Source organism: Diachasma alloeum, unplaced genomic scaffold (assembly GCF_001412515.2).
Source record: "Diachasma alloeum isolate Michigan unplaced genomic scaffold, Dall2.0 Dall_scaffold_78908, whole genome shotgun sequence".
Taxonomy (NCBI): Eukaryota; Metazoa; Arthropoda; class Insecta; order Hymenoptera; family Braconidae; genus Diachasma; species Diachasma alloeum.
The window spans coordinates 639,252-652,523 of record NW_021683643.1 but is presented as its reverse complement, the minus strand read 5'-3'; the positions used below and the strand labels follow the sequence as shown (position 1 = coordinate 652,523).

At 37.1% G+C, this 13,272-nt stretch overlaps 1 protein-coding gene across 1 annotated transcript; it reads right to left on the bottom strand.

The window, feature by feature from the left end:
- Positions 1–204: 204 nt before the first annotated feature.
- LOC107047783 (glucose dehydrogenase [FAD, quinone]) lies at positions 205–11,142 on the bottom strand. The gene is made up of 6 exons (XM_015270614.1): positions 10,970–11,142; positions 7,652–7,895; positions 6,907–7,165; positions 4,902–5,162; positions 3,769–3,999; positions 205–958 (listed from the first exon to the last, which is right to left on the bottom strand). Exons 1-6 carry the CDS (start codon positions 11,137–11,139, stop codon positions 315–317), a joined length of 1,809 nt encoding a protein of 602 aa, XP_015126100.1. The 5' UTR covers positions 11,140–11,142; the 3' UTR covers positions 205–314.
- Positions 11,143–13,272: the final 2,130 nt, after the last annotated feature.

The window sequence follows — 13,272 nt, the reverse complement described above, 5'->3', positions numbered from 1 at the left end:
AACACTGAGAGAAAATTAGTAGCGAAGTGGTAAAACGGTTCAAGTCGATTTAGCCCTTAGCTGAGTTTTAGCGGAAAATCTCCGAATCTAAGAGAGATACCAAAATTTTCATAATCACCTTTTTTATAGCACTCAATTCGCTCTACAAAAAAGATCATGACAAAAATTTTGCTATCTCCCCTAGATTCCGAGAAATTCATTGAAAACTGGCCAATAGTTGAAATCGGCTGAGCCATTTTGCTGCTTTGCTACTGGAATTTCCCCTGTAATTTCAATCGTGGCATTTGGTTCTATAAAAAATATTCATCAATCCCTCATGACCCAATCCACGTTCTCTTGATGAAATCAGCAGCCCGTTCCCCGATCATAATAGCAGGTGCATTAGTGTTGCCCGAGGTGACCCTGGGCATAATACTAGTGTCAGCGACTCGCACCCCACGCACCCCCCTGACCCTCAGCTGATTATCAACCACCGCCAGAGGATCACTATCAGGGCCCATTTTGCAGGAGCCAGCCTGATGATTCTCCGGCGCAGTATCGTGTTTAATAGCGCACTCCCAGTACGCGTCACACCCGAATTTCAGGTTTTCACAGCCCTTGACCGGTGTTTTGTCCAGCTCAAAGGCATATCGCGACAGCGTGCGGGTTTGCGCGAGTCTTATGGAGAACTTAATGCCCTCGATGAGGCCTCCCACGTCGTCCGGATGAGTCAGATACTTCGGGAAGATCAGGGGCTTCGATAGTGGATTATTGTCTTTTAAACGGAGGTACCCACGACTCTTGGGGTGGAGGAGTGTTGGGATTATGTAAATACTCCTCTTTCCTCCCTTCTTCTCTCCCACCATCCCCGTTTCAGCGCAGTCTGCTAGATATCCACCGAAGATCAATTGAATGTCCGGGTGGTCCTCCTGGGGATTTGCGTATTTGGTATTTATCATTGCAGTCACCTCCGAGATACCTGGGAAATCGAAATGTGGCTTTGATTTTGGCGTAGGTGGATGATGATGAGATTAGTCGGGATTTCTAATGCAGGAGATGAACAATATCTTGCGGAATTTCGAGGAGTGATACACAGTTCACAGAATTGTTTTAATGAGATTATGGGTACGTAACGAATCGACATGCAGAGTGCTAGGAAGAGTAATGTAAACATAAACAATGACGTTGTAAGGCAACAGAACTGAGAGTTATTCGTCACCAGCGGAGGAAACGTACAGACGTTTCAGCCTCGTGCGATACTAATAAAGTAAAAGTCAAGTTTAGTTTCCTGCGTTTATCAATTATTTATTCACCCATTTCCATTAGAATTCAGTGGGTTTAAGTCGGAGTAAAACACAAATTGCGATTTTTTTTAACCCTCCGTTGGTCGCGCTGTGAGCGTCGCGCCGCACTTTTTCCAATTTTTTAAATTATGCTGCAGTAAAGTCTCAGAAAAATTTGAAAATAATTGACATCTCATTGTGAAGTGTCTAGAAGCCCTATCAATGAAAATGTCCACTAAAAATATAATTGGTAGTTCGATTTTTACTTTTCTATTCCGAAACTCCGGGCCGTGTACTGTGTATAAGGCAAATTTTCAGAAAAACATGGCAAATTTGAGCTTGAATATACGATTAAGGGTAACACGGAATATAAAAAATCTCACGAGATTTCTTCAAGTATACGATCTAGATCACTCTTGATTTTTTTCAGATTTTTCCTAGATCTTTCAAATTTATCATTATGTCGATTTATGCTGATGGGGCGCGATTAACGGAGTGTTAACCCTAGTCTGATCCCCAAACGCGACCTTGCGATTGGTCACCTCCGCGGGGATTCCCCGCCGTGTTATTTAGGCTTTAGCGTTGTCGAATTCACTCTACACTGCTCGGGCGCGTTTAGCGAATTTTCGGCAACGTCGCGTCATGGTCAATTTCATTTAACATAGGAAAAAATAATTCATCTGTCCAAAATAATTTGTTTTCTTTAGGAACTTTGGGAACTATGTTGCTCTAAAAAGTACTATAAATTTTTAGACACTTCAGTTGACAAAGTCACATTTTTTAAAATTTTTCCGGTTAGCCAGTCAATTGTAATTAAAGAAGAACGACGCGCGGCGGGGTCCCCTCATAGGGTGACCAATCTAGGGTTAAAGGAATTTTTGGGGATTAGATTTGCCAAATTTCGATTCTTGATTTCTGCAGTGAGCAAATTAGACACATCACAGCAGGAAAACTTGATAAAATTGAAGGGTTTTATACGAAAATCACAACATAAGAATTCCAAAGGATTTTCAAAGGAATACTAATGGAATTTGAATAGAATCTCTTATTGAAGACACTAGGTTTTCCCATCGAAATTTTACACTGTTCAAATTTCCTGAAATCATGATCCCTGAGAAGTAGAAATGTGGTTTTGGTTTTTGCAAAAATCTCAACAGAAGAAATTCCGGAGGAATTCCCAAAGAATACTAATGGCATTTGAATGGAATCTTCCAAGTTTTATTTCTGTTTCCCATGATCCCTGGGAAATAGAAACGCGGTTTTGGTTTTTGCGTAGGTGTAAGATGACGAGATTAGTCGGGATTTGTGCGGCAGGCGATGAAAAATATCTTGCAAAATTTCTAGTAGTGATACACACAACAAAGGAATTCATTGGGTTCAAATCGGAATAAAACACCAATTGCATCACAAAGTCACATCAGTCACGAACCGAGATATTGCGCAATGCGCTTTCTCTGAGATATTCTCACACTGCTGAAAAGGGAATAATGGAGAAGGTTGATGGGTAAGGACGTATCTGGGGTGGTGATTTCAGCGCTGATGGTTGAATTTACGTAGGAGAGCATAGAAGAATGATTAAATCAATATAGGAGATTAAATCCAAGCGGTTGAACAAGAGTGAAATCCTAATCTAGGAGAGATGGTGAAATTTTTCTGAGAGGTTTTTTTATTGCCTCTGACTTTTCATCATCCATTGATGATTGATTTCATGATCCATTGATCCATTGATATTTGCAATTGATATTTGCTTGAAAAAAGATGATCGGAAAGTGAAGCTTTGAATGTTAGAATACCATTAAATCATTTTGGTTTAAGGCGATACGTCGGTGAAATTTAAACGTCTTCACTGGGTCTTGGCACCCATTGAACAGTTTATGATATATGAGGGAATATGGGAATAACTAACAACGAACCTGATCGTTTTTGCCCCGTGTAACCACGAAAAACTTCTTTTTTTTGCTGCTTTACCTTCAAAATGCTCCTTGCGCCGCAATTTTCATACGATTTTAGCTTTCTTCTTTTTAAAATGTTCGTTACACTCCAAAGAATAAAGTTAAACATCGATTTTACTTTATTCTCAATAGATCATGAATAAATGAATTTTGATTTTCATAAATTTTTCGCGTCTCCAGAGTAGGACTAAAAATTCATTATTTTTAGTCATTTTTACGAACAAAAAAAATGGCAGATTGAAGCAAAAAAGCGGGTTCAAAAGACAATTTGTCAAGTTCGAAGAAGAGTTCGGTCGATAACGTCAACCAAGACAGCGACTCAGATAGTTCAGTCCAGTTTTTACGGCCATATAGTGAAATTAATTGCATTTTTATCAAATTCGAAGTTCATTTATACATGATCTATTGCGAATAAAGTAAAACTGACGCTTAACTGTTTTCTCGCGATTTTCTCTTCTCTAGTTATTCCCATATTCCGTCATATATCATGAACTGTTCAATGGGTTTCACCGACGTATCCCCTTGACATTTTGTCGGTCAATTTGTTTTCTCACCAGTTCCTGACATGAGGCCATCTCTGAACAACAAGTACTCCATTGCTGTTGCCCAATTGAGGGGTGTTGTGTCGGTATCGTTGATTGTGAAGGCTAAGGCGTAAGCAACATGATTGTGGAGATTTTTTCCGACCCCGGGTAAATGCTGAACTGCCGGGACTCCGACAGCTGAGAGCTCGTCTCTCGGTCCAATGCCACTGTTCAATAGAATTTGGGGGGAATTGACGGCACCTGGAAATTTTGTGGTGAAACTAATTCTAATTCGAAAAGTTTATTGAATTATACAAAAAGGAAATAATTCTTAATAGTTTTTCGGGAAAAAATATTTTGTGTTTTTATATGCAGAATCAATGAATGCCCTGATGAAGAACATTTTGTGTGTTCGAAATATTGGCAAATAGCGAAAGAATTGTTTTTCTCTCAATTCTTTCATTTGCTTCAATTCTATTTAAAATTGCTGTTATGACCGTTAATGGCTGGAGGAGCGGCAGTTTTTGAAGAGGAATTGAAAGCATTTGATTCCTTGGGCAGGATTCCTTACACAACTTTATGTTTAATTGAGAATTTTGAATGAAGGATAATTCTTTTTCCGTGCTGCTTCTCATTTTTCCCAGTCCGGGGATTGGTATTAGCCCTTCCCAAAATTCGTAAAAGTGAAAATCACTACGGAAAAGTTTCGTTCACGACTAGTGTGATGGGGTTTTTTTAGTCGCGTGGTTGGCCAGTTCCCGCCAACTCCCCGCGAGTAAAAAACCCTATGGCACTCGTCCTGAAATATACTATTTCTTTGGTGCAACAATGTTGTGCTTTATTCATGCATTTTTTAGTCTTCGGCCAGAGAATGGCTCGAGAAATGAAGCGCTATTGCTATTGCTAGAAAATTCCGCTCAAATTAAAAATACAAAATCTTGAAGTTTTTAGCAACAAATAATTCACAGGAAATTTACAATTCTTTTTAGAATAAAATTGGCTTAAACTCTTTGACAACTGAAATTCGAATAAAAAACAGTTCTCAAATGAAGTAGAATGCTCTACGTTAGAAAAATATGAAAGAACGGAAAAACCCTCAATTCAGGAATGTACCGTATTCGACTCAAGATTTTTTATAATTGAAATTTCGACGCCTTCATTACCTCCACTGACGACCACCTCTTTGCGGACATTGACACGATGCAGTTGATCGTCGTGGACAAATTCAACTGCAACAGCCTGTTTATTCTGGTCAAACAGGATCCTCGTGGCTGTTGAATTTAGCATAACGTGGAGATTTCGACGATTACGAGCTGGCCGGAGGAATGCTCGTGATGTTGACAGTCTCGAACCGTTTCTCGATGTCGTCTGAGCTATCATGAACCCGGTATGGCTTCTTCCATTCAAATCCACGGCTTTGTACCCTGTGTAGGCGGAGAACCAATAGTGAGGACTCGTGAATACTTAATGTAGCGGTGAAAAAGGTTTGATTTTCAGAGACATGTCCCTGATTTTTAGGAATCGATTACCTATTATTGGTGGTACTGGACAATAACTACACGGAGAGAAAAAATTAGCTCTACCGAAAAACTATGTTCCACGTGAGAGTATTATAGGAAAATTCAGGGATCCTCAACAATATTAAATTTCTGTAATATTACTAGAATTTGAACATTACATTAATGAAGGTTTAAAATATGTTGATCCGATTTTTCAAATAATGTAATGTTAGTCATCGAATTTTTTACGAATAATGATGTATTTAAAATTTGTTAATATGAAACTGCAAATTTACTACTAAATGAATAATTCAAATTTCTTAAAAAGGGATTGTCGATTACACAAATAATCATCAATCTTCTTACCTCAATTATTGATTGATAAAATAGTTGAAAATTTGAATATTTGAATTGATGATACTTAGGTATTCAAAAAATTCAAGAGTGATATTATCTAATTGATGGCTACAATATTTAACCGTAATGAAATATTACAAATTTGGCTATCCCTGGGAAAATTAGCCATCTTGATAGGAAGAAATTTAATGTCTTTCATAAAAATCGTTTTTTGTCATGATCATCAGAAATATCCCTAGAAGAATTCAATATAATCTATTGTACGACAATCATTTGATCTACGAGAACTCCACAGGTTTATACCATAGAAAGAATACATTGACGAGGAAAAAATATTTTTAAAAAAATTGTCCCCTCGAAATTATGAGTGGTTATTGGACAATTCACTCGTTCAAATCTGAGCCTGATACAATTCTCTGCACAACGACTGTATTACCCGGAAGACAAATAAATGTTTTGGTGGAAACTTTCTTTTTTGTCCACAATGCAATTAATCCCACACGAGGACGGATCTCTTCAGAGGAACAAATAATTAATCAAGTGATTAATTAATAAATAAAATAGAATAAAAATGTCTAGCAAATTCGCTAGGTTTTCCCTATGGAATTTATTCCACACGTTAAATTGGTGACAAAATCACTGAATTCCAATCACAATCGCGAGTTCCTAATAATTCAGAGGTATCCACACGGGAACAAAAATTCAATAAAAATTACCAGAAAAAAAACGTCAAAATTACGTTTCGAAACGGAATCCACGAGTGAAGTAACATTCAATAAAAAGTGTGAGTCGGAACTGAAATTGTACGAATCGCCACGTAAATTCTACGATTTGTTCCGTAAAAATTAACCAGCCGTCTGATGACTCACCGCTGTGGGGACAACAAATCGTTCCGTAATTTTTCCCCAACGATTGAGAAATTTTCCGGAACGGAACGTAGAAATAACTCACCAGCTTCATAAAAATTGTTAAACGTCCAAGAATTTTTTATTTTGGAGGCATAATAAGTCGGCAAGTTTCTGTAAGATTTTACTTCTTCGGAAAAAATTACGTGACAATTTGGTACGTTGTTCGGTGATGTACCTGAAAATTCACTGAACTTTCAGATTTCTTCTCTTCCATTCCTATAAAAATTGGCGTAAAACGATTCCCCATTGCGGATTACGTGAATTGTTTCGTAATTTTTCCTGAATATTTCTCTCCGTGCATCTCTGAAAATCAGTGTCAGTTTTGTGGAGTTGAATTTTTTCCTCTACGAATGACTTTTTAATTGCATAATTCTCTAATCAACTGTTTCAATCAATTGAATTACCCAGCTCTCGGCCGGCGTCGACAAGGGCCCGACTGAGAGGTGGATGGTAAGGGAAATGCGTCACGGTTAATGGGCCTCCGGTGGAGTGATAGCCGTAGTCCATGTCATTGATCTGGGCATTGTCTTCGCTACGCAAGAAATATGGTAATACATCCTGGTAGGACCAGCCGGCATTACCCAAGCGAGCCCAGTCATCATAATCTTTCCGGGATCCTCTCATGTACGTCATTCCGTTCATTACACTGGTTCCACCAAGAACCTTGAAGCAAATTGGTAATATCGCAAGATTAGAGGATCAATTTTTTCCATTCAGCTCTGACTGCTGAGATTATCTTCTTGTTGAATATCTCGGAATTGGCGAGAGAGACCGAACTTCGAATGAATTTTTTTCGAATCTTTGTGAAGAATTGAATTCTGTTTGGTGGCAATCTATGGAGCTTATTAAAGTCTACATTCAGGGGAAAATTCGGACTTTTTAGATCGTAATTAGTTACCCTGCCACAAAAAATTAGAAACTAAAATTTGAACGATTGCAAAGCTCTAATTCTTCCTTTTTTGAACTTTTTAAACTTCTTTTAAACTTTTTAAACTTCTTCAACTACAAAAGCTCTCATTCTTCAAAGAAAAAAGGTAACAATTAACAAACAAATTCTCTTTTTTAGAGAGTCACGTAACAATTACGTCTCAAGAAGTAATTTTTTCCGTGTTGTTAAGGGTTGATTCAGTGTGCATAAAGCATATTTACCTTTCCCCTCGGCCAGTAACACTTTCTGTTCTCTTTATTGAGGCACGCCTCCTCCTCGGGCTCGGTATTGTACTTCCAATCGATGTCGCTTCCCAAAAAATTGAAGAAAAATGAGGGAATCTGCGTACCAGTGGGCTCATCCATGCCTGCCTCCACCAATAAAACTGAAAAACTCGGCTCCTCCGAGAGTCTAGCTGCCACCGTGGCACCTCCACTTCCTCCCCCAATGACAACAAAATCATAACTGCGCAAATAAGCATAGAAATGAGATTTAATAATCATCTCAATAGCGATGCGGTGAAGCGTAAGTCGATTTGTCACATCTCATTAGTTATTTAATTAACTCAATAAGTATTTATTTGAGGGGAAATATAGAACATTTTTCATTGCAATCTTATTCAGAAAGAAAAAAATCGCTCAACATTTTTTCGGAAATTAATCTCATTCATTGAAGAACAATTAATTACAATTTATCAATTCGTTATTGATATTGTTGCCCTGACGTTTGGCTGCCACCTTAGCTAATAGTGTCCTTTACCAATAATAACAAAATGATAATTGATGAAGTGGAAACTAGAAATGGAGAAAATCAAGTAGACAAAGACAAATAAACACGGGAATGGGATTCAATAATTAAAGTTCGATAATATCCCATCGAATTGGTGAAGCATAATGAATCGATTTGTCACATCTCATTAGTTATTTAATAAACTCAATAAGTATTTATTTGAGGAGGAAATATAAGACATTCTTCATTGCAATCTTATTCAAGAAAAAAATCCTTCGACATTTTCTCCGAAAATTAATCTCATTCGTTGGAGAATTACAAATCACAATTTATCAATTCATTATTGATATTGTCGCCCTGACGTCTGGCTGCCACCTCAGTACCTCAATTTGCTTTACCAATAATAACAAAATGATAATTGATGAAGTGGAAACTAGAAATGGAGAAAATCAAGTAGACAAAGACAAATAAACACGGGAATGGGATTCAATAATTAATGTTCGATAATATCCCATCGAATTGGTGAAGCATAATGAATCGATTTGTCACATCTCATTAGTTATTTAATTAACTCAATAAGTATTTATTTGAGGAGGAAATATAAGACATTCTTCATTGCAATCTTATTCAAGAAAAAAATCCTTCGACATTTTCTCCGAAAATTAATCTCATTCGTTGGAGAATTACAAATCACAATTTATCAATTCATTATTGATATTGTCGCCCTGACGTCTGGCTGCCACCTCAGTACCTCAATTTGCTTTACCAATAATAACAAAATGATAATTGATGAAGTGGAAACTAGAAATGGAGAAAATCAAGTAGACAAAGACAAATAAACACGGGAATGGGATTCAATAATTAATGTTCGATAATATCCCATCGAATTGGTGAAGCATAATAAATCGATTTGTCACATTTCATTAGTTATTTAATTAACTCAATAAGTATTTACTTGGGGGGGGGGGGGGGGGTTGAATATAGGCCATCCTTCATTGCAATTTTATTCAGAAAAAAAAAACCTTCGACACTTTTTCCGGAAATTAGTCTCATTCATTGAAAAATAATTAATTACAATTTATCAAGGCAAATAAACACGGGAATGAGATTGAATAATTAAAGTTTCATAATATCTCACGTAATCAGTGGCGCATAATAATGCGATGTTTCCCATCTCACCAGTTATTCAATTATCGCAAAAGCGATTAATCTGAGGAGAAGAATCAAAGGACATTTCCTGAATTCATCCAAAAACTGATTACGATTTATCACTCCGCCATTGATATTATTTCGTGAGAAACAAGTTCAGAGAAAATGCATCTCACTGGAGCAATCGTTCATCGTTGAAAAACCTCAAGTGTATTTTTTAACCTGAAGACGATTCACCCTAGATAGCTATTCCACGTCCCCGAATGCTCAGATATGAATACAAATTTATGTCTCTTCGTGGGATGCAGCGAAAGGGGTACGGATCCACGAAACCAGATTATCTATTTTTCCCAATAATATTTGTGAATCACGAAGTGAAAGTCCCTGAAAGTTTGAGAATTGTAATCGCATCTGTGGCACGATCTTGATTTCTTGATTGTAATTACGACATTACAAAGCCCCAGGCCAATCGGGAATATTGAACCGACTTAGCCCGGGGGAGAGTCTATTGGGCTGTTTTGCGCAATGGAAAATTAGCATTCATGATTGAAGAGGGAAAACTCGACTTATCATCGGCTGAAATGAGATTGGAAGAGAATTATAGCGTTCAGGATTGTGACAGGGGGAAATATCGTTTGGCATATATGCCAAGGTAAATATATTTCACTGAGATGTTATTTATGGAGCAGCAGGTAGGAAAACATTCAATAGAAAACCTAGCGAATTTGCTAGAAAATTCTATTGGAATTCTGTGGGAATTCCATGAGGTTTCGATAGGATTTCTATTGGAATTCTATTGAAAAATTCTATTTGTTTTTTGCGCTGATCTTGTTGGATATTCGATGAGAAAAACTCAACAGATTGCGAATTTCTATTTTCTATCTATTTTTCTCTTGAGATTTTTTCTATAAGAATGATTGGGCATCAATTTTCGAAGTTTTTTCCACTGGGATTCTATCATACAAAACAAAAAATCGAGCGGAAAAAACTTGAAAAATTTGTGCTCAATAATTCTAATAGAAAAAATCTCAGGAGAAAAATTCGAACAGAAATTCAAAATATATTGACTTTTTCCTAACAACATAATTCATATGGCACACTCACATTCACTTTATACTCATATTTGCCAGAAAAGGTTTTTCAGCCTAATGACGAAACATACTATTTGGCCCATGCACTGATAGAATTCATTTATTCCAAACGAGATTCGTTAACTATTAACAAATGGTAGAGTTGAATATGACCAACTGAATATTCGTTAATAGTTAATGGTTCACTTGAATGGCGAAAGTCAAGTCAAACAAGGCTCCTCAAATATACATTCGTTAACTATTAACGANAAACGAGCTTCGTTAACTAGTAACGAATGGTAGAGTTGAATATGACCAGATAAATATTCGTTAATAGTTAACGAATGGTTCACTTGAAAGGTGAAAGTTGAGTCAAACAAGGCTCCTCAAATATGCATTTGTTAACTATTAACGAATGAACATTTGGTGAGACCGAATAGACTCTAGCTTCCCCCCAAACCTGTGTAAACCCTATTTTTCATCACGATGTGCGGAAAGCGGGATTTTCACACACAAACCGTGCGTAGAATTTCATTTTACCCACAAGTGATGAAAATTTCAATTTTCTTCTAAAAGTGCACCTCTTGATACCTTAAGTCGACACGAGGCGGCGGCTGCGGCCGGTTGCAGGGGTCCTCGAGGTCACACTGGCTCCGCAGGAAGACCTCGAGGAGTCCCATAAATAGCATAAACGAAGGCCCACCGCAGGTCGACGCCAGGGTGGGACCCGGCGCCGTTGTCAGTGGACACTGGCAGCTCATTCTGAAAATGTAAAATATAACATAAAATATCTTTTTATTTAATGTGCATTTAATTATGTTAAAAACATTAAAAATTTCGTTTCGAAAACAGAAAATAGGGGAGGGTGGGGTAAAACGGACACTTTTGACTTTTTTTTTAATGTTAATGAGGGGTTGAAATGTTGATGAAATTTAATAATTTTTTTTCGATACAGAGAACGATTCTTTCCCTTGTGATGAGCCTAAGCTGAGCTCAATTGATAAATTTGTTTCTGAGTTATAAATTATTTTTAAAAAGTTTAAAGTGTCCATTTTACCCCACCCTCCCCTACACAAAATTAAGAATGAGTGGAAAATGTATTTGGAATGTTTGAATTTTTTCATCTTAAATGTCAACCTACTATGGATTTATTCAATGACAGAAAATAATGAGTTCTCCGCAATTTCATTATTCATCACTTCATAAAACTGTAATGACACGTTTCTACGGTTTACGTTTGTGCTATTGCTTTCTACTTTACTGCCTCGACTTCTTCCTCTTTATTCCGGTGGTACGTTTAACAATCTGCGAAGTGTATAAAAAGGCAACATTTTTATGTCAGCCGTTGGTTCTCTTGTATAATGGAGTGATGTTATGTGTGCAGGCATGAACGATTTTCACAGAAAAAAACCTAGCGAATTCGAGCAGAAATTCTATCGGATTTCCATTGAAATCCAACAGAATTTTTCACTATGCTTTTGGCCAAGCCTATCGAAGAATTTCGCTGCTTTACTGCACTTTTTTTATACGAAATGTTGAATGAAAATTATTGTATAGAAAAAAATCTGTAGAATTTCATCTCTCCACACAACTTTCTATGCGAATTTTCTGTAGGAATTGCTCGATATCAATTTTCCAAGTTTTTTCCACTCTATTTTTATTTGTTTCGCACGACAGAATTCAAGAAAAAAAAATGAGAAGAATCTTGTATAAAAATATCAAGGTCTACTCGGAGAGAAATGTTCAGTAAAAATTACGGAACTCACGATTCACTCATCGATTACGAAATCGACTTAGAAAATTTAAGTGACGGTATCGTAATTTTTCACACGAGATTTAGATAAAAATTACGGAACGCCCCGGAAAAATTCCGTGACAGTTCCGTAAAATTTCCTACAACCACATTTCGCTCCGGAATTAAGGAAAAGATACGTAATTTTTATTGAATATTTCTCTCCATTTATCGATATTTTTCCATAACCTAGGGTATCTTGCACGCTCGGCGCGCTATAAATATAGTCATTGAGCCTTATAATTTTTTTCTGTAAAAAATCCATTCTCTAAACATTCCGTGCAATTTTTCAAAAAGGAACATTTATTTATATATTTAAAAACGCGGAGGGACGTAGTATGTTTTTCAATAGATTTTTTTTTCTCTTGTATACCCTTTCAGATTTTTACGATTTGTTCCCTTCCCACCCCCCAACCCCCTGTACCGCATTTGCCGAAGGACCAAATCGCTCATTTGAGGTCTTTCCCTCATTTGAGGGAAAAACCTGCCCAGGTACAGTCGGCTCTTGCGATACTTCCGTTCGACAATGAAACCGTGAGATTTAGAGTGTCACAAATTTTTGTTTTTCAATAGAATTGATGCAGAAAACAAATAGAATAGAATCTTCCAATAGAATTCTAATAGAACTCCAATAGAATGGCTTAGAAAAAGCGCTAGGTTTTTTCTATGAAATTTCTCATACGCGATTCGCTGGAATTTGTCCATACAATTTTTGTGTACGTGTTTCCTGACTCGATGAAATTTTTTTTGTCCGATTAATTTGGTGTTTTTTTTTTGGCCATTTGATTGAGAACTGACGACGATCGTTTGACCCCCCGGTGCGAACCTTGGGACACCATTTGGTCTGATCCGCGTGTTCACTTGCATGAGACTTTGTAACACCGTTACGTTCACTGACCGACAACAGTAGAGCCCCGCGAATCACGGTAATCTCAAATGGTAATACGTCCTCGTGGAAGATTATTAGATCTCCGCCCATCAATTTTTTTCCTTTTACGAGTGCCTTCAATCATTCACGCGGAAATGAATCTCCACTTGGGATTGTGGTAATGTCTTCGGTCAAGGATTTTTCCATCCTCGATTCAAGTTCACGTTATTGTAC